The sequence below is a fragment of the Podarcis vaucheri genome (assembly GCF_965113315.1).
Source record: "Podarcis vaucheri genome assembly, chromosome: 10".
Taxonomy (NCBI): domain Eukaryota; kingdom Metazoa; phylum Chordata; class Lepidosauria; order Squamata; family Lacertidae; genus Podarcis; species Podarcis vaucheri.
This window is the reverse complement of record NC_138748.1, coordinates 36075996-36098455: the sequence shown is the minus strand read 5'-3', so window position 1 is coordinate 36098455 and position 22460 is coordinate 36075996. Positions and strand designations below refer to the sequence as shown.

The following is a 22460-nucleotide window of genomic DNA, read 5'->3' as shown; positions in this document are numbered from 1 at the left end:
CCAGCAGTCACACGAGAGCCAAGGATGCCTCCACCCCCACCCACCCTGCTTTGTGATCCCATCAGGCCTCAATTGTTGCCACTTGTCAAAATGGTAAGCAGGCTTTCTGGCACAATTAGAATAAGGTAGTTGGTACATCTCTCCTGTAGCGAATCAGGAGGTTGAAGGGACCCAAAGGATTTTCAGAAGTGCCTTTCATTCACTTCCAGCTTTGCATTCATAAGAACAGCACTGCTAGATCAGGAGAGTGCCCACCTAGTCCATCATCCTATTCTCAACTAGACGCCTGCAAGCAGGGCCTGGTCCAAACCATCCATTGAGAAAGCTTCCATCTAGGTAAGCCCTGAATCTCAGCTGGTTAAGAATGGGGACACCTGTAGAAGCAAGAGAAGATGGCATGATGGTGGTACTAAGCAGCTAGAGCAGGACATGAATGCTGCACTCCAGAATCTCAAAGTTATTTGGTGGGAAAGGAAAATGCACAAGCAATTAGGCAAAGCTCACAATGATATCGTTGGTACTGCAAAGTCCAGAGGGCTGGTTGAAGTGGGAGGAAGCTGGAACATCCAGAAATCCTTTTGCTTGGGAAGTCAAAATACCTGGCACTGCCAGAAATGAGTAAGATTTGCTTTGGCAGGACAGTCTGAAGATCAGAGCTTTACTTTCATCATGTTAGGGATTGTTGTTTTGTTTTCAAAGCAGTATCACACATCTCCCAAATGATTCATCCAGTAATTGATTAATACTTGTTTGGAAACCACTGAAAATTTAGAGTTGTTTGCTAAATAACATTTTTGCAAAATTATGATTTATTGTTTCATGACTTGTAAGTTGGGAAGGGTGATTAGTCATGGCATCCACATGCCATTTCTTGAATGCTTTTGATTAGATCTATTAACTCTGCTGTTTTTACAGTACAATTCCTATGCATGCTGAGTCGTAAGTAAGTCTCACTGTGTCCAACAGCATTTACTCCCTGGTGTGTATATTTATAGGAGTGCAGTCTGAAAATAAGACAATGATTTTAAAAAAATGTAATAAGGCTTAATTTCAATGTGATCATAGTCTTGTGGCCTGGTTTTGATTCCTTACCTAGTTGGGGAAAGATTCAGATCCTTCAAATACCCATAAGTGGATATATTGTACAATGTCAGATTGACAGGGGAGATGCCCCGGCCTGTTTGAAACAGACAGTAACAGATTGGACAGATCACAAATTCTCACCAGTGACCACAGCCTTCTGTCTCTGGTTTGCTGGGAACTCTATGAAACACTGTGAACTAATTTTTATATACAGACTCCGCATATCAACTGATAAAGAGACAGGCATATTTTGCCTCTGCTTTAATAGTAAGTTATACCAGGTTATAACCATACATAATAACAGTCATCAAACTAAATCAGTCTGGTTCTTTGCAAATATGGCATGCTGCAAACAAAATAATTAGCATGTGTGCACAGATGAAAGTACATGTCTCTTGCTACTTATTGAAATAACCATTGTCAGTCTGCAGTGTGCTATCATCAGGCTCGCAAAACCCACCTGCCTGTTGAGAAGGGATTGCTCCTTCAGGCTGCAATCCTATATAAATGTACCCAGAGTAAGTCCTACTGTACTAAATGGGGCTCACTTCTGAGTACACATACATATAATTATACTGTTAGATTGCATTCGCACCATTCATTTATTAAGTCTGCTTATCTTCTGTGGTGGTGGTATTGCAACCAGGCCACAGGCCAGGCCAGTGATCTGACAAATGGCAGGCCAGATCATCCAGCTGCTGGCAACTGGCCAATCCCAGCAGGCTTCAGACAGGTGTTCCCCGGGTCTGGCCCAACTGACCAATGAGAGGCGCTTGGGCCCGCTCCAAGCGCTCTTCCTCAGATCTCCCACGCCTCCCTTATGTTCACAAAAACAATGGCCCAAAGTTTCCTTTGCCAAGTTGCTAATTACTTTTCCTGGAATCCATACTGGTAATGTGGGGAACAAGCATGGATGGGCAGAACATTTTTTGTAGCCACAAACATGAAAAACAAACCTGTTTGAAATTCACCAGAAATCATTTAAATAGTTCTCAAGTAATCTAAATGATTTCTGGTGAATTTCAAACAGGTTTGTTTTTCATGTTTGTGGCTACAAAAAAATGTATTTATGTAAATGACGTATTTCCTCACGGTGAAACATAGGATCCAAATGAGCCGAGGCTTGTCTTTGCTCTAAAGCAGGCACATGAAAGCAGAACATTTCAGACTTCTTATAATTTGCCTTTAGCCCTGAAACTATATGAAAAGAGTCCAATTCATTACAGATTTTATAGCTCTTGTCAAAGTGTTTACCACCATGAATGTTGAATTATCCTCACAGAGGCGCTGTTTATGGATTGGTTATATTTGAAACGCTTCCAGTATGGTCAGCAGTTTGGTGGTTGGGAATCAACCAGATTTCTCAAGATTCATTTAGGTAATTCTTTATTTATTTCACACATTTAAAACCTCAACCGCCACTTTTATTTGCTAATTGCCTTATTATGATACTTTTATCATCATTTTAATTTTGTTGAATGTCCTGGAACCAATTTTGGTAAAGAGTGGTATATAAATATTTTATACAAACAAGAAATAAAAACAAACATCCGGTCGAGGAGAGAACTAGGTGTATATTTCAAAGAAAGTTCAGTCGTCATAATAGTCTCACAGGGCTGTCAACACCTGGCCTTAAAGGGTTTTCTGTACCTATAATCGCTAGATGGAAGAGACATCCTGGAGCACTGTAATGGCAAAATATATACTTAGTAAAAAAAAAAACTTCCTGTCAGACAACTATCAGAAGCATAGGAACCCTGAGTCAGGAGGTGGCACCTACAACAGGCATCACCAACTTGCAGTTTGAGGGCCCTAAGCACATTCTTCTGACTCTGTGGTGCCCTGCAGATATTTTGAACTCCAACTCTCATAACCACCAGCTGCAGAACTGGGTTCCATTTAGAACATGTGGACTGGTTACCAGTTCACTTCTGGGCCCAATCCAAGGCAAACAAGGTACCAAACATTTGAAAGAACACCTCTATCCCTACAGATCCTCTCAGGTATGGGAATCCAAGGCTGTGGCTGTGGGAGACCCTCTTGGGGTGTTAATGCTGTAACCCTCTCCATCATAGGCTCAAGTTGTATACCTTATTTTTTGCTCTATAAGACTCACTTTTTCCCTCCTAAAAAGTAAGGGGAAATGTGTGTGCGTCTTATGGAGCGAATGCAGGCTGTGCAGCTATCCCAGAAGCCAGAACAGCAAGAGGGATCGCTGCTTTCGCTGCGCAGCGATCCCTCTTGCTGTTCTGGCTTCTGGGATTCAGAATATTTTTTTTCTTGTTTTCCTCCTCCAAAACTAGGTGCGTCTTATGGTCTGGTGCGTCTTATAGAGCGAAAAATACGGTATATGTGTAATTAAACCATATATCCTAAAGACTTCACTGTCCCTCATTCTGAAGGAAAGATGTACCCTGGGTAAGTGCCTGGAACTCCTGGAATCTCACACTGCTAAGATAGAGGTGGCATGCAACAATAGCAATAATAGTTGTGGTGGTGGTGGTGGTGGTTTATTACATTTGCAACTCTGTTTTACACATTGTTCCCATTGGGTTGCCACCTGCTTAACTTAGTGCTGCTGCAGCAACTACTCTAAAACTATGAACTATCTCCTCATTTTTGTGCCATTTTAAATATTCCAGACTCACTCTTTGAAGTTTAAATTTCCTTTCTTTTCTTTTTGCTTCTTTGGCTTTGACCACTGGAGTTGACTTCTAAGTATACTTCCCAGCCTTGGAAATACCCTATACAGTGGTAACTTGGGTTATGAACTTAATTCGTTCTGGAGGTCCATTCTTAACCCAAAACCGTTCTTAACCTCAGGAGCACTTTTGCTAATGAGACCTCCTGCTGTCGCCGCACCACCAGCATGTGATTTCTGTTCTCATCCTGGGGCAAAATTCTCAACCTGAGGTACTACTTCCAGGTTAGTGGAGTTTGTAACCTGAAGTGTTTGTAACCCGAAGCATTTGTAACCTGAGGTACCACTGTACGTGTGGCTCGGACACGAAGTTTAAGAGCAAAAGAGGCAACCTTTTGTGATTGGCATATCCATTAATATGCCATGGCTTTGAGCCTCTGGCACTGCTGATCAAGTGGGATGGGCTCAGAGCTGGAATATTCCGACCTTTGTTTGTAAATCTCCTGGGCATAAGCATTCTTGCTTTGCAATACCCAAATACAAATGGTTTTACTCTCCTCTCTTCTTTTGAACCTAAAGGAGATTATTCATGGCAGTTAGCTAGAATTGTTCCATTGAATAACTGAAATACTTGAGTGGATCCACAGGGCAATATATGAGCTGCTCAAGTTGTGGACTTCTGTGCTCAGTATCAATTTCACAGTTTTTGCTGAATTACAGAAGCGGCACCGCCATCAGTACAAATGTTGGGCAAGATCACAACCATTTGGAGTGACATCTCTCCCAAATGGACATAATCACACCCCAACTGGTGTTGATGGCAGGGCACCTGTGGGCGTGCCCACTCCGGGGGGTGTGTGTGTGCTTCTGCCACCTGAAGCAGTGGCCTCACCCTGCCTAATGCCTGGGGCGTCTCCCACATTCGTGGTGGATTTACACTGAAAGTCCACACACCACTCCACTTTATTCCTTGTTCTGTGATCCTTTCCCCAAAGTTACTGCCCCATTGTCATCTGGAGGGGCACTCTTGCACTATTGCACAACAAAAGCGAGACCCAAACTCCTGGAATGTTTGTGGTATTAAAAATTACAGGATTTCAGCAGGAAGCTGAACAGGGCATGCACTGACTGGGAATGAAAGCAGTATGTCCTCTCTGAAACTTTTGCAGGTGCAAATAGTCTTGAACACATCAAACCACCCCAGTACTATCATGACTGCAAATTATCGTGAATGCACAATATATTGACATCCAGAAGGGCCCATAGGAAGCTGTCTTATCTTAAGTTTAAAAAAACCCATTGGTCCATCTAGTTCAGTATTGTCCACACTGACTGGCAGCAGTTATTCAGGGTATTGGACAGGCTACATTCCCAGCCCTGCCTGGAGATGCCAGGGATTGAACCTGAGACCTTCTACATGCAAAGCATATGCTCTGATTCTGGGCCACAGCCCTCTTTCAAAAGCTAGAAATCTTGAGCTGGACATGCGTTAAATGGATTGACTGTACCGTGGTCCCAACACAGGTTTTACTCCAACCTGAGAGCTTGGTTAAGACTACTTTGGGTATTTATGTCAGGAACGAGATTGAGATCACAGATTTCCTCATTTGTAGTGCAGCTTCTTAGACACCACACTACACCACTTTCTGTTCTGCAGTAGTAATTGGCTAATTGTACAAATGTCAGATAAGCCGTAGCTGTCATAATGTTACCTTTTATCTTTGTAATAAGAGAAACCTAGGACCATAATGTAAAACTGCCTGTTGAAACAATCTGCCTATAATATTGTAAGTCAGACAAAGAAAGAGGGGAAAGGGAGGGGAAAGTAAGTTAATGTGTATTGGAGAAATTCCCAGCTGCGGAATGAGGTTTCTGTGCCAAGAAAAGACTGGCAGGCATTTCAGGTGGTTGAGAAATATTTGTCACCATTGAATGGTGCGGAAATTCCCTCCGGTTGAATTAAACCCCAGTTTTGAGGTATCAGTAGAAAGCTTTCTATGGAGATATGAAACAAGGACAGCTGTGCAATTGCCAAGTTTAGGGGATTTATTTGCTTCTTTTCTTTTCTTTTCTTTTCTTTTCCTCTCCTCTCCTCTCCTCTCCTCTCCACTGTCTCTTCTTTTTGTAGTCACAGTTTAGTGCCATGGGATTAACTGAAAGTATGTAGGGTATTCCCAAACCAGCTGATAATAGGTAATCCATGGAATGAGTTTCAACATTGTTCAGTGCAGCTACAATACTAGGCATCATTCTTTTATTTCATTATTTGCCACAATTACACAATGAACCTCTTCATGCAAACAACAGCTCCCTATTTCCCTAGTCACTCAACTTCTTCCTTTCTCTGCATCAAAATACTAACTTCCTTCCTAATTTTTTTTTACTCACCCTTCATCATGAGGTCCCAGAGCAGGTCACAACAGCTTAACGCTACCCTACTAATTTCAATAGAAACAAACAAACTATCAAGAAAATATGGTGATTCCTAGAAATATCTCTCTCTGGGGTCAAAGGTCAAAGTAATTAGGTGCTTCTGAATACCAGTTGCTGGTATTGTGCCAGTTCCAGGATGCTCAACTAGATAACCTTTTAAAATGTGGGGTTTGGGGGGGTATTGGGTTGTTGTTTTTATTTTGATTATGTATTTTGTGGTTTATATTTTTATTTTATTCTGTGAAGTGCCCTGAGACTTGCAGGTATAGGGTGGTATATTATCGATGAAGATGATGATGATAGATGGGCTGGGGGCCTTATCCTGCAGGCTCTGCTTACGTATCTTCAGCATATGATGAAAAACTACAAAATGAGGTGCCAGACCATGGTTTAGGGACTGGCGTAGAGCATGCCCTTCCCCTATTCAAAACATTCATGGATAAGTCCAACCATTAAAAACAAATGCATTTGTGAAAGAAATCAGCAGCAAAAACTTTAGAAAAGGACAGTATGGAGCTATCACACCTCTATATCCAAGAAAACCTTAAAAAAACAAGGACACATTTTTTTAAAAAATGAAATGCTGAACTAGATAAGCTGATTGAGATAGCCACTATAGCAGCATGAGGAATGATGCTGGCTCTCATTTTTTTGCCATCATTCATGGCTGCTTCACAAATTTACAAAAATTTGACAAGGAAAACTCTTCCTTCTATATGGGGGAGGTGAGAGGAGGAAAATATAGGCTGTTGTTAGAGCATCACAATTGACTTCCAAGTTATTATCTTCATGCAAATTATGTTATTATTATTTTTCATTTTTTTTCACTTGTCAGTGAGCAAAGCAGCCCATAATGTTAAAAAGGCAGAATGTGCCTCATGGCCCTCCCCATTCCTTCAATGAGAGAGTAACAGGAGAAAAGAATTGGGATTCTCATTTAAAGCTTTTTGCACAGTACCTGCACTATAGGACTCTGTTAAAGTGTCAGAAAGAATAATAATACCAACAAAGCATAAGAGATAAAATAGTAAAACATACCCAAAATTATCAAAGCTGCCTTCTAACTCTTTATGTCTGTGATGTGTAAAAATGATTAAAGAAGATGCACCACACCCTCATTTGATGGGTTTTTACACCTGTTCATTTGTCCTCTATATCTCATTTCCACACTGCCTCTCACAGGTAATTTCAGTTTCTGTCAATCTGCTGTCATCTCCCCTAGAGTTGATGGGGATAACGGTGAGATCCTGTATAGGCTGGATGCATAATACACAGCTGGTTGCCTGCTTTTTTGACACCTGTCCTCAGAGGGAAAGATGACTTTCTTGTTCAGGGGTACTTTAGATTTGTGCCACAAAGCTGACTTGGGAGTTTTGTGTGTCCATATTTTCATGCCATAAATGTTTACATTGCATTTAGAGCTGACTTGAAATTTCTTGGGGGAGTTTTTTTTTTTTAAAAAAAAATAAAATTCATCTTTTTCTCACTACCCACCTCCAAAAATAAGCAAACAACCTGCAGACATTTTGCCAAATGCTCTCTAAATATTTTTGTGTCAACCGTCATTCTTCTGTGCAATGTTCTGTAATAACATTAGATCTGGGGCACTGTGAAAAATGAAAAATGGTTGCCACACTACCAGTCCAGTAAGGTACAGTCATCATGTTTTGTTTAATTTTTCTCAGGGGTTGACAAGGCCTGTTTTGTTTTTAACTGTGAACAGTTAGTTTTCATTCAAATTGGTCGTTGAAAACATCAATAATTTGATATTTGAGTTTGTTTTCCTCTTCCCTCACCATCCATTTTCCTTTTGTGATTTGTCTTTTTAGATTGTCTTAATTTTTGTTGATTTGTAAGCTGTTCTTAGAGCTTTTCAAATGAATAGTTGGTTACAAGTGTTTGATGGAATGAAAAAAAAATCATATATACTTGATAAATACTTGAATAGCATGCATAGGAGCTGCAGGAGTGTCCTTTCTTTGTCATTCCACTGCTGTCATGTTGAAAGTACCAGGCTACGTGGGAAGATCCAGCAATGCGCCTGCCTCCCACACTAGTGTTGACCCCCATGATGCTTGGGAAGTGCTGGCATGGAGAGATGCTACATTGCTATGTTGTTGTGGCAGTACAAGAAATACAAACACAAGGCTCTCATGTTTCTCAGGAGGCACTGGAAGGGGCCTTAAAAGTAACTTTGCACTTTAGTAATATCATGGATCACTGCCTTGTCGTGGCAAAGGGGCTTGAATAACTCAGAGAAGCTATGAGCTATGTCGTGCAGGGCCACCCAAGACGGACAGGTCATAGTGGAGAGTTTTGCCTAAACGTGATCCACCTGGAGCAGGAACCGGCAAGCCACTCCATGCACACAAAAGCTCATAACAATAACAAACTTAGCTGGTCTCTAAGGTGCTACTGGAAGGAATTTTTTTATTTTGTTTTGACTAGGGCAGACCAACATGGCTGGCTACCTACCTGTATGAAGTCTTGGATTTGCAATTTTGGGAGACGGGAGACTGCCCGCTGGGGAGTGGGAGGGCTGGTGAGCCCCCTAGATTTAGAGGCCCTAGTCTTCAGCCTTCTTAGCCTATACATAAATCCAGCACTACAGGAAGGGTGAATGAACCATGTTTCCTGTATTCAAGTATATAATTAACTTTCAAAGTCAGGACTCTTCTCTTATACCTTCCCCAGGGAAAGAAAATATATGCTGTAACCATTCCAAGAGCATACACGTTTCCCCATTCCCACTCCTATTATTTCTATTAATGTCTGATGCTACTCCCAGGCTGCAGTACTAATCATATCTAGAAGGAGGTCCTATTGAATGTAATGTGCCTTATTCTCGGGGAGAGTCAGAATTGCATCCTAACTTGCTTGAAATATCTTTCCCACCGCACTGTGTTCAAGGTACAGATACTTCCACAAATCCACTCTCCCCTCTCTCATGGAGAAATCTTCCCTTCTATTTCTGTCTGCTTACAAGAGTTATACAAAAAACCAAGAGCAAAAAAAATTCCTCTCCCCAAAAGTCCACATATAGAACAAACAAACTCCAGCAAAAATAAAAATAAAACAGAACCACAATTTAAGACAGAATTAAAAACTTAGAAGACTAGACTATTTTAAAGGCTTTGGAAGGTCTTTACAGAGTTGGTGGCAGGTGATCTTCTCTGGGGAGGCAGAGATATGTTCATGTGTCCTCTTTTTCCAAGATGTGTCCTCTTCTTCAGGGGTAAAATTTGAGACAAATTGCATGTATTTGCTTTTAATGGCCATCATAGTGTCCTAGCATCCTCATTTTTTTCTTTTCAAAATACAGTCATACCTCTTGTTACGTCCGCTTCATGTTATGTTCTTTCAGGATACGTCCCGCGGCGACCGGAAGTACCGGAAAGGGTTACTTCCAGGTTCCACTGCTTGCGCATGCGCAGACGCGCAAAATGACATTGCGCGCATGCGCAGAAGCGGCAAATCACGACCAGCACACAGAGACGCGAGTTGCGTTCTGCTCATGTTGCGAACGGGGCTCCAGAACGGATCCCGTTCGCAACCAGAGGTACCACTGTAGGGCAATGCTAAATTGATGGAGCCAGTGGAATCCTATCTGGTAGTTCAGTCAGTAGAGCATGAGATTCTTAATCTCAGTGTCATTGGTTCAAGTCTCGTATTGGGCAAACGATTCCTGCCTTGCAGGGGGTTGGACTAGATGACCATTGGGGTCCTTTGCAACTCTACAATTCTATTATTCTATCCTTTAGTGTTCTGATGCTCTCCACCTTGCTTGCTCACCCCCAACAAAACAAAACAAAAAGTTGGCTTTCCGTTTTGCTTTGTTAAACCCCCTCTGCCCCGTGCTCCCAAACACTCTGGTTTTACTGATCCTGCTTTCTTTCTTTTTAAGTTAGCAGCTCGGAAAGTTTAGCAGCATTGCTCCCCCTCGCCATCGCTCCTATTCCCCCTTCCACCTCGGGTTTCGCCCTTCCTCTCTCGACACCCATCCCCTCCTCCCGCCTGTTCCTAAACGCCTCCTTCAAGATCGCGGCTGCTGGGCAGGGCTCCAGAAGAGCAGCAGCAACAAACAAGGAGGCAGGAGTTCAAAGTTAGCAACGGGTTGCACAACTTCGACGCTGGGTGACTATTAACAAGCTGGAGTAGCAGCAGCAGCAGGAACGCCAGCGAGACAGCAACGCGCCAGCCAGCCAGCCAGCCAGAGCTTTCTTCTGGGACCTGTTTGATGTTCTCCTCCTGCCTTTGGGACCTACCATGGCTCCTTTTGGAAGGAATCTCTTAAAGACCCGGCACAAAAATAGGTAAGGAGTTGTTTGGAGATTCTCTTGTACCTGTTTGATTCACACACAGCCGAGCTTTCGCTTACAAGACGGTCATCCGAAGATTAACTCTCCGGGGGAAGGTGCCTATATAAACTCAAGACGGGTCTGTGTCTCTTTCTCCCCCTTTTGGCACTTTCCCCCTGCCTATGAGTTGGCTTCTCCAACCATGGCTTTTCAATAGGAAAATTCCACCCCACTCTTATCCCTCCCCTCCCCCTTTATAAAAAGGTGCGTGTAAGCACTCGGATACTGGAGCACGACGTTACTACTACTACTACTACTACTACTACCACTACTACTACTACTACTACTACTTCATTTCCTCCTGCAAACTGAACGTGTGAAAGAATGCCAGAGAAAATTCCAGGGTGGGATGAATACGTCCTGGCTAGGAGTGGGAACTAAACGCAAACGTTACAGCGCCCTTTATCTGGAAGCTGATAAGTTTCTGCGCGCTGGCTGCAAACAGCGGGGACTCGCTCGTCCATTGAAGGGGGCGGCTCATGTTTTTGTTCGTGTCCCACCTAAACTTTGCCCAACATTTGCCTGAACGCTCTCAGGAATCCACTCTCGCTTCTCAGCAGGCTACGCTCGCTTTTCAGTGTAAGTTTTGTACTGTAATGAGAAGTTTGTTGTGTTTGGCGGGCTGGATGATGGGTTTGCTTTTTTATTTTTTTGGGTTTTAATCTGTTCTGAGCGCAGAGTTTGGGATCTATGATTCCTAATTCATCATTTAAATTTCTGTTACCATTTTTTTACTGGGGATAAGAGTTGGTTCGTTTTGAATAGCCTAGTCTGTCCTAACAAGGGCAGAACTTCATGTTCCCCTCCCTCATATTTCAAGTGCTCCTATCCGTCCCCCTACCCCCAATAGCCACACTTGCTTCTACATGTTCTTTCCAATACTCTAAAGAGAAAATTGCATGTTCCAGAATTGTGTAATTATTTTTAACTGCTGGTGTGGCTTTACATCTTAAGTGTAAGTTTCCTTGGAGCGAACATGATATTTTTTCTGTTGCTTTGGCAATTACAGTGACCTTGAACTTGAGATGGAATAGCTAAAGTGCCTATTGTTGAACTGCATTGTGTCCTCCTTGTTTCTGTAATTCCGATTTAAGTTCTATTGGGATGTTTTCTATTTTATTTTATTTAAAAACTATGTTGCATAGCCCCCCCCCCCAAGTGAATTCTGTGTTCTCTCCCCGCCCCCAAACCCGTATGTATTAATTGGTTTTATTTACATTTGTGTGCCTTGGCCTCTTTAGGACTGTGGTCACATTCCATGATAAGGCCAATAATCTGCAATAATATATCTCTGCCTCTATCAGTATATTATCAGTGGTTATCATTCACAAGTGCAGGCAAAAATAAATGAGCATGTCTCTGTGTTTGAGAACAATGATTTGTTCATGAGTTTTCTGTTAATGTTAGAAAATGATAGCTGCTTTAGATTGCAAAAGCTATGTAGGATTTCCTTCTGAGCAAATATGCATAGAATTGCAGTGTAAGAAGCTAATTTAGAAAACTCTACAGTGAGCTGCGATGGTGGTGGGCAGATATATGCAGAAAGTTTCAGAGGCCTACACTTGGATATATTCCTTTCCAATTAAATTACAAACAAGTGACACATTTTCAGAAGTTTTTGGGAGAGTTTTGTGGGATGGCATTGGGGACTGCAGTCTTTGTTTTCCTCAAAAATTAGTGTTAGCCCCAAAATCTGCTGTGGTTCTATCACGTTCTTGTTGAACCATGAGGTAGGGGTGGAGGGTAAGTCTTGGCACAATAACAAAGGGCAAAATCTGGAAAGTAAACAAAGGCACCCTTTCTTGCACTACAGTACTGGAACCAGAGGACAATTGTCTACAGCTTGCTCCTGGTAGAGATCTGTGTCTGATAATTTAAAGGCTGCCAAGAGAGATGGAAAACGGATGTTTTGTAAATCTGAAAAGTTGTGATGAGATAGGAATCATTTCCGTGAGTAGTTGCTGCCTTTTCAAACCTAAGTAAAATCTTGCCCTAAGTAGGATCTGTCCATCAAAGTTTTAATTGGTATATAGAACAGTAAGCTTGGAAATAGATTTTCCTTTTTCTTTTTGTTCCTGGCTCTGCTACTTTTGAACAAATAGTGCCAGCTAGTCCTTGTGGTTTGGTACATGCAAGTACTCATAATGCACTCATTTGTAATCCACAGAAGTGTTGTGAGGCCCATTGTTTCCAATTCTGGGGAACTCAATAGACATCTCATAACTCCACATGAATGTCCATAGAAATACATTTGAAATTATCAACAACTATCCAAGAAATAGTTTTTTAAGCCCCACAGAGTTACATGAGTGCCATCCATATTTTATCTCTGATTTTTCATCCTATTCTAACATGCTTGTATATTAAAAAGTCCCATTCATCTAAATGACTTCAGTGAAGTTTAGGCAGGAGTTCTAAGCATCCTTACATTTCTAGTACAGTGGTACCTCGGGTTGCAGATGCTTCAGGTTACAGACTCCGCTAACCCAGACATAGTACCTAGAGTTAAGAACTTTGGTTCAGGATGAGAACAGAAATTGTGCAGCAACAGGAGGAGGCCCCATTAGCTAAACTGGTACCTCAGGTTAAGAACAGTTTCAGATTAAGAACGGACCACCAGAACGAATTAAGTTCTTAACCAGAGGTACCACTGCATGTATGTTTCAGTTTACTCAGTCAAGCAAAGATGATGATGATTTATTACATTTCTGTACAACCCTTCATTTGAAAGTCACAGGGCAGTTTACAAATGAAAACACAAAAATACTTACCATAATAACAAACAAAAACAGTGACAACCCCCCCCCCCCAGTTTAAAAGGCAATATATTGTTTAATTAGCCAAAGATTATTTGAAGCAGATGGAAGCAGAGTGTTCCTGTTGAGAGCAAATGGTCCTTTTATTCAGTGGTCAGTGTGGTGTAATGGTTAGAGTGTTGGACTAAGACCTGGAAGAGACCAGGGTTCAAATCCCCCCTCAGCCATGAAGCTCACTGGATGTGACTTTGGGCCAATTACTGCTTTATTACGGGACGTGGGCGGCGCTGTGCATTAAACCACAGAGCCCAGGACTTGCCAATCAGAACGTCGCGGTTCGAATCCCCACGACGGGGTGAGCTCCCATTGCTCAGTCCCTGCTCCTGCCAACCTAGCAGTTTGAAAGCACGCCAAAGTGCAAGTAGATAAATAGGTACCACTCCGGCGGGAAGGTAAACGGCATTTCCATGCACTGCTCTGGTTTGCCAGAAGCGGCTTAGTCATGCTGGCCACATGACTCAGAAGCTCCCTCGGCCAATAAAGTGAGATGAGCTCCGTAACCCCAGAGTCGGTCACGACTGGACCTAATGGTCAGGGGTCCTTTACCTAACAGTGGTCAGAAACATCCTCTTGAAAAGGAAGAACACAGGGCAGAAGACACTGACTTATATTGAGTCAGATCATTTGGTCTATCTAGATAAATTCTGACAACACTGCCTGGCAGTGGCTCTCCAGGATTTCACGCAGGGATCCCTCCCAGACCTACTTGGAGATGCAAGCAGGATAAAATGTCCTTTGGGGATGGTGGTGGTGGGTGACAGGCCAAGTTCTACAAGGAAGGTGGAAGCAGTTGTATATATTTAAAAGAGGCAACAAAGAGGCTGTTTTCAAATATTTGAAGGACTGCCACATGGGGGATGCAGCAAACTTGCCTTCTGTTGCTCAAGATAGTAGAATTTACACCAACAGTTTCAACTTACAAGAAAGAGGGTTTTGAGTAAATATTGGAAAGAGTTTTCTGATTGTATGAGGTGTTCGGCAATGGAACAAGCCACCCTGGAAGGATCAACTTTCATTTGAGGTTTTCATGCAGAAGCTGGATGGTGACCTTTCTGGGATGCTGTGGCAGCAGATTTGACTAGATGACCATTGAAATTCCTATGATTTTATGAAGGCAACATATTTTCCCTGTTACGTGGTCTCACAACACCTGGTGTTCAGCATTGTACTCTCTATGATCACAGGGATCCATTTAGTTATAATTTCTAATACAGACAATATTTTTGTCACCACAAGTGATGGGGGGAACTAAGGACATTTTGTGCTTAGTCAAAAAATTTGCATTTTTCCTGCTGCTTGTTTAGAATTTTCAGCACTGTATTCCAATGTGTTCTGAGGATGGTGGAGGCATAGTCACATCATATAGAAAGAGGATTTGTATACCCAAATGAAGAATTGAGTTTGGGACAGATCATTTTTGGGGAGTTACAGTTTGAGTTACTGTGGTTGTTGTGGCCATTGGCCTTATGTGAAAGCAATGATCATTTCCATGTTTTGAATGTATAATTTGGCAGACACGTGCCCTTTCATACTTGTTGCACTTCTAGAAGGCTTGGGTGGATGCAGTGGCCCATAACTAGAGCTCTTTCTGAAAAGAGGGGCGATCATTTCAATGCGACCAGTGCCAATTTGCCATTGCTTCAAATGGATTGGTAGCAAATAGGTTTTCACTTTCCCCAGAAGTGTGGCAATGTGGCATGGCTAGCATGTTTGATCCATTGGGGCTTGGCTTCCTGAATGTGTTCCTTACCCTGAAGGCTGTGCTGGTCATCTGTATCTCTGGCTGTCTCTTTCTGCCATGCTGTAATCTGGATGATGACAGGCTGCATTCTCCTCTTCTTGCAAGGAGCTAATCTTTTAGGAATGTTTTGACTGCAGAGGAGGATACCTTAGCAGAGGGGGATTGCACACTAGAACATTATATTGTGTGTGTTTTTCAACATATTCTGTCTACTCTGTCTTTATTATACATATAGATAATACAACAAGTTTCTTTTAAAAAATCTCTATGTGAGTCTCAATCCTATAATTTAAATATATTGTTCGTGCAAATTTTGCTAACCTGGTAGGGGATAAAGTATAAATATAAATGATTGACCAAGGTGAAAGTTTGTGATTCTGCTATAAACAATTTTCAGCTATAAACTAAAAAAAAAAAATATGCATAGAAATGTGTGGCTGCTTTTTCAGTGTAGATCTGCAAACAACAAAGTCAGGTCTAGCAAGCTACATTTTAAAAAATAATAATAGTAGTAGTACAAGCAAGCATACCCATTTTGCCAGCTCTTAAATATGTAAAGACAAACCACTACTCTCACACACCCTTTATAACGGGTTATAAAGGAAAGTTACATTCGTAACTTTACCCACAAAAAGGTTCTGGCCCTACAGCTTAGCCAGCTTAAAGTCCATGGGTAGGCAAACTAAGGCCCGGGGGCCGGATCCAGCCCAATCGCCTTCTAAATCCAGCCCGTGGACGGTCCCGGGAATCAGTGTGTTTTTACATGAGTAGAATGTGTGCTTTTATTAAAATGCATCTCTGGGTTGTTTGTGGGGCATAGGAATTCGTTCATCTATTTTTTTCCAAAATATAGTCTGGCCCCCCACAAGGTCTGAAGGACAGTGGACTGGCCCCCTACTGAAAATGCTTGCTGACCCCTGGCTTAAACCATTACTATGTTCATAAATTTCATCCACTGTAGCCAAAAGGGGAGAAAGTTAAAGCTCTTTTTAGATTCTTCATGATAGTGAATGGGAGAGCACAGAGCTTCATTTTACAGAGAGTGGCTTAGAACCTTAAACATTGATTGGATTCATTAGAACACAGCGTGGTTGGAACTCAGAAATTGATCTTTCTTTTTAATGCACAGATACGAAGTGACTTTTGGTCATCCTTAATACTGTACACTGTTACTATGTAGTATCCTTGTATGCTGCTACCATGTAGCCAAAACAGGGCCATTGAGAAGCAATAGGGAGGTATCAATATGCTCAGTGGAAACCCCAATATTTGTTCAAGGGCATCTTACACAGGATAGACAGGCACTGGAGGCTGAGAGGGAGGGAGGAAGGAAGAGAGAGACTGCATACAAGCACATTTACTTGCACACTTGCTGTTATCAGTTTATTTAGTACGTTTTTTTATAGCTCAGTGCTGCACTCAAGGTTGTCTCACCCTGCCACTATTTGATCCTTACAACAATCCTGTGCAATGGTTAAGAGTTGGTGATTGGCCTGAGCTAATCCTGCAAGTTTCATGGGACAACAGGGATTTGAATCCAAGCCTCGTTGGTCCTAGTCTATCACTCGAATCCAGACTTCCCCACTTGACCATCGTCCATCCTGACTGAGGTTGAGGAGTGTTGTTGCCCACTAACACCTGAAGGACATCAGGTGTGGAGAAAGTTGCTCTAACCACTATCCTTCACTTTCTCTCATTGCACATATATGCAGTCACAGAAGAGAAAGGGTGGGGGGAATAGTGCCTTTTACAGGTTAGGCTATCTTTGCAACAAGCTGTTATGCCAGCTATCCTAGGACAAGACTGGGGTACTTGTAGCCCTCCATATGTTGCCAATCAACTCCTATCAGGTTGTTTGGGGCTGATATCCAACAATATCTGTAGGCCCACAAGTTCACCGTTTCTTTTTAAGGGGAAAACCAACACAGCTTTATTACAGCCATCTCTTTCTTAAATTCACAATAGATATGATGTTATTGTTATTCATCATTCTGATATAAAAGTAGTACTGAATGTTTTGTGACTCTGATTCTTATCTACACAAACTTGTGAAACAGCTCCACTTAACAGAAGCCCAAAATATATGTTCCAAATTTGTGCATAGAAAGATAGACAAATGCTGGGCAACTGGTGATAAACTTCCATGCATCTGATGAGGTGGGCTCTAGTCCATTAAAGCTCATGCCACAATAGTTCTACTAATCTTTAAGGTACCATAAAACTCTTCTAGCATTAACATGAATACATGGAAGGGCTGCAGGATTGGGTCCATTTTCCTTACTCACAGCATGCATTCAGCATAACTTCTGTGTCCACATGCTCTCAGCCCTATATGAGTATTTATCAATGTATGTTCTTTAACCCAATTTTCCTCTTTCTCTGGCTTAGGTAGTATTACATATAATACCATTAGTCATGCAATCTATTCCACTAGAAAGAAACTGTTGCCTGCTTTCCGAAAGCAGTCGATCATTAACACTTAAGGCACAAATACTTGTGCTTTCTTTGCCACAGAGAGAAAACTCTTTCTGACGCTTAAATCAGTAAGTACCCAGAGATTGCTAAGAAATGCTTGCCAGTGAGCAATCTGATCCAGTATGTGCTTGTTCGGAAGTCACCCAAACAGCATACTAACAGGACCATATGCTTGCCATCACATATTAATTCTGCATTTTCCTAGTAACCTTTAATTAAAGAAGGCAGACAGGCGTCATTGTCCCTGCCAAACGGCAACCAATGCAGTGAAGCAGAGGTGGGGAAACTGACTCTGAGTTCCAAAGCTGTAGTCATTATAAAGATTCTTCAGAGGAATGCAGAGTGTACAGGCATACTCTCTGTTTGCAAATCTGAGACATTCTCTTTCAGTGATCCCTGTCAAACCTACATATTGTGGATTCACAGACTCTTGCACACATGGGTTATGCCTGATGTGGTTGAGGTACAATTCCACTCCCCTCTTTCTGTATTCATGTCAAAACACACAGGGACATAGGAAGCTTTATTATATCAAGTCAGACCATTGGTCTATCAAACTCAATACTGTCTCCACTGACTGGCAGTGGCTCTCTGGGGTTTCATACAGAAGTCTTTCTCTACCATCCTTACAGGGATTCTGTTTATTTATTTCACAAAAATTTCTATACCACTTGATTTGGTTAAAAAAACAACCCCCACTTAAAGTGGTTTACAAAAAATGAAACAATTACATTAGCAATAAGAAGAATTAACAACAATAATGCAAAACTTCCAAAAAATTAAAACAGCAATAGACCAAAAGCAGATTAAAACTTGCATTAACTTCCTAAACATCTGAGTAGACTTGTCTACACAAGAATGTTTTAGCAGGCACAAAAAGCATATAATAAAGATTCCTGCCTGATATCAATAGGCAGGGAGTTTCAGAGTTTGCTCCTGGGACCTTTTGCATGCAAAACGAACGATGGCTCATGAAACCATGCTCGGTTTTCCATTTCATTGGCTGCCACTTCATGAGAATACTCTTGAATGCAATGCCCCATGAATTTAACAGTAGTGGCTGGTGACCATTAGGACTGATGGTGCAGAAGGCAGAAATGCTAACAGTAGGTGGGGCCTGAGCCAATGATGGGCAGAGCCAACCAATTTGAGTTTTGTCCCTATTCTCCTCCATACTGAGTTCTGCAAAGGGCAACACTGAAACTGAGGAGGAGGAAACTGGCAATAGAGAACCCCTCAACTAGTTGTAAGTTAGAAGACAGGCAGGTGAGAACTAAATGAGGGCAGTCTGAGTTTGATAGGGCAGTGCCCCATCAGTCCTAATGGACAAGCCTACACTGGTGTTTAACTAAAGCACGCACAGGATCAGACTGCTAGTTAGCAAAAGAAATTCTAGCAATATCTGGATTCTTACTCATTTACCCAGGAAGAGTTTTCTTTCAATGGCAAAGCACAAATACATTCCCCTGCAACAGTTAATTATCTACCACTTTAGAAAGGCAGGCAACAATTTCATTCCGGCAGGCTAAATTACATGACTAATGGACTCGAGCATAAGACTGAATAATCTGGAGAAAGAGAACGAGCTGGCTTGGATAGAAGCTAATAAAACACTTACTCAGAAATAATCACTTGAGTTAAGAAACCACTGTTTTCATGTAGGGGAAGTACAGTATACTTTATGAATCCTGTAGAAAGAACAGATAGCACTTCTAAACTTCTCAGACACTTATTTAGAAATGAATGTTCAATGGCAGTTGTGAAGAGGGACTAGAGGTCAACACAGTTTCAGATGGCTAGCAGGATTGCTTCACTGGAAATTTTCAATAGAGGTCACTTCATACAGTGAGGAGTAGGAGATATTGTTGTTGATGGCTATTTATTTTCAAAATATGTGTGTGCTTCCTGTGATTCTCACAGCAAGAGCACCATTTCAAAGTGGCACGTAGCAAAACAAATATACAATATACTTAAAAATGCAAAAAAAGGTGTCCAACATAATCAGAAAAACCATTTAAAAAACCATAATGCCTGCCAGCACACACTAGCACACACCAAGATGAGCAGGATGGTTTTCAACGTTCATCAAAAGTGTAGCTGGGTTAATGTTTGCTTTATGTCTGGGAGATGCTTATTCCCCCCCCCCCAAAAAAAAGGTGTCATGACAGGGAAGACTCTGTTGTGAGTTGTTGCCCATGAACATTTGCAGGTTGTGGGAGATGACTGAAAATGACTGCAGGAAGCAGACAGTTTTATATGGAAGGCATTTTCTCAGATAAGCTGGTCCCTAGCTAGTTAAGAAATTGTCAATTAATATTAGAACCTGGAACCTGTCCTGTTAGCTAATTGACACAGTACAGGTCTTTTAACAAGGGTGTTACATGTCCCTGGCTCATTAGCTTAACTGTTGCATTCTACGCTAGCTTCAGCTTCCAGACTGCAGCTAGGGCTGGGTCCACATAGAGCACATTGCAGTAATCAAGGCATTAGGTTAGCAAGACACAAGTCACTGTGGCTAAGCTGTCCCTGTCCAGACACAGCCAAAACTGATGTACCAGCCCAAACTGGTAAGAGATGCTCCTCATTACTGCAGCCACTTGAGCCACCAGTGACACTGATGACTCTAGGAGCATCCTCAGGCTACTGTTTTGGTACTTTTGTTGTTCATTTCTTCCATACTCTTGGTCCAGGGACACAATCTCACCCACAGGGGAAATATTTCCGAGATTCTCTATAGTGCACCATATATCAGGCTTCTCTTATGGCTGATCCAGAGGTGCCACTGCTGCAGAATGCCCACAGCCTGGGTGCTGAGTGGTGTCTTTTATTGGGCACACATCACACCTGTACTTCACACCTGTAAGGTCTTGAGAGTTACATATAAACTGCTAAAATACTCTGGACTGCTGATTTCCCCTCTATGTGGGTGGCACTGTGGTCTAAACCGCTGAGCCTAGGGCTTGCCGATCAAAAGGTCGGCGGTTCGAATCCCCGCGATGGGGTGAGCTCCCATTGCTCAGTCCCAGCTCCTGCCAACCTAGCAGTTCAAAAGCACGTCAAAGTGCAAGTAGATAAATAGGTACTGCTCCAGTGGGAAGGTAAACAGCGTTTCCGTGCAGTGCTCTGGTTTTGCCAGAAGTGGCTTTGTCATGCTGGGCACATGACCCAGAAAAACTGCGGACAAACGTCAGCTCCCTCGGCCAGTAAAGCGAGATGAGCACCACAATCCCAGAGTCGTTCACAACTGGACTTAACTTTCAGGGTCCTTTACCTTTACCTTTTTACCCTGTAAAGGCACTGAAGTCAACAAATGGAACCCTGCTAATGTTGCCATGGCCCAACTGGCAATGTGAAGGTGGCCTTTTCCACTTACAGTGGTACCTCGGGTTACATACACTTCAGGTTACAGATTCCACTAACCCAGAAATAGTACCTCAGGTTAAGAACTTTGCTTCAGGATGAGAACAGAAATCACATGGCAGCGGTGCGGCAGCAGCGGGAGGCCCCATTAGCTGAAGTGGTGCTTTAGGTTAAGAACAGTTTCAGGTTAAGAACGGACCTCCAGAACGAATTAAGTACATAACCAGAGGTACCACTGTATTGTACCAGATCTATTGAATGCCCTCTGTTGAAACTTGAGAGACCCAGTCTGTGTTTGCATCCTGCAGGCACTTGCAGCTGTGTAAGCATATTCCTGTTCCCTTGAACTAGATCTTCTGTTTTTACTTTTAAAAAAATCATACAGCTTTATTGTATATTTTAACCATTTTAAATTCAATTTATGTGCTTGGTTTTTAATATTTATATTTTGTAAACCACTCAGAAGAAACAAGTTCCGGTACTGAGCAGTATATAAATTAATCAACAATAGCAATGCAGGAAAATAATAATAATAATAGCAATGCAGGGAATGAACTTGTGCTTTTTCTTCCCTTGCTTCTATGCAATGTGCAGAGATGAATGCTCACCTCTGATAACCTACGTAATTTCCATCCTACTTAATTTCCATACATACATCATCAATGCAGTTGTCTGAAACACCTACTGGAGACCTGTGCTTAACCTGGAAGAAAGTCAATTATGTGTTGGCACATTCAGGTCAGGGATAGCAAAATCCTTACAGTTCACAGTGAATGCGACTCTGCTTCCAATATTGCATTGAATGGGGGGTGGAACCAACATTGTCAGGTTGCAAGAGCTTTCTGTGAGTGTTAGGGCAAACCCAGGACTGAACAATGTAACTTCTACTGCTGCAGGTACTCTGAGCTGTGACTTTGAACCACTTTGTGATTCATGCATTTCTATCCCTAGAGAAGTACCTTCATAGCAGTTGATACCACCTTCTAAGAGAAACTCTACAGAAGAGTTGGGCAAATTATTTATGGGAAAGCGTAATGTTAGAAGGAAAATTTGCTATTAGTATAAATAAAAATTGGAGTATGTCTGCAACACAGCTTCCTGCATTTTCAAAAGTAGTACATGAAACTTCTATGCAAATCTAACCTAGTTTTTGTTTTTTAAAAAAGATGGGATGGTGGTTGAAAGGCAGCAGTTCGTTGCTTCACTTAGGTGTTGTGAGGATAAGTGCATTTAGAAGCTGGTTATTTACTCACAGGGCAATAATCATAGGGACAAAAAGTTCCTTGGGCATATACAGAATAATAAGATAAATACATAAATATATTTCACAAACCTAATCTTCAAACATAATCTGCAAACTCTGTAATCACATGTTCTGAAAACATCAGTATGAATTAGGAATGTAAATATAATTTAAGGTCTGATTTCATTTTAAGACTAGACTGTGCAAACAGGTCACCAAAATGAATGTTGCATTCATTTGCTTGTGAGTGAGTGTCACTGCTTTCAATAGTTTTTACTAAATGTATAGTATCTGTTGAAATGAAAGTCAC

The 22460-nt window shown here is 41.8% G+C and overlaps 1 protein-coding gene across 2 annotated transcripts in view; it reads left to right on the top strand.

Annotated features, from left to right (window-relative positions):
* Window positions 1-10197: 10197 nt before the first annotated feature.
* Window positions 10198-22460, top strand: part of RASSF9 (Ras association domain family member 9) — a 34980-nt gene continuing 22717 nt past the window's right edge. The window contains exon 1 of one of the 2 annotated variants that reach the window (XM_082241021.1): window positions 10198-10470. In XM_082241021.1, coding sequence (XP_082097147.1) covers window positions 10424-10470 — 47 coding nt within the window. In that variant the 5' untranslated portion in view covers window positions 10198-10423. Of the gene's footprint in view, window positions 10471-10936; window positions 11095-22460 lie in introns of those variants that run through there. The other variant, XM_082241022.1, reaches the window with a different exon arrangement.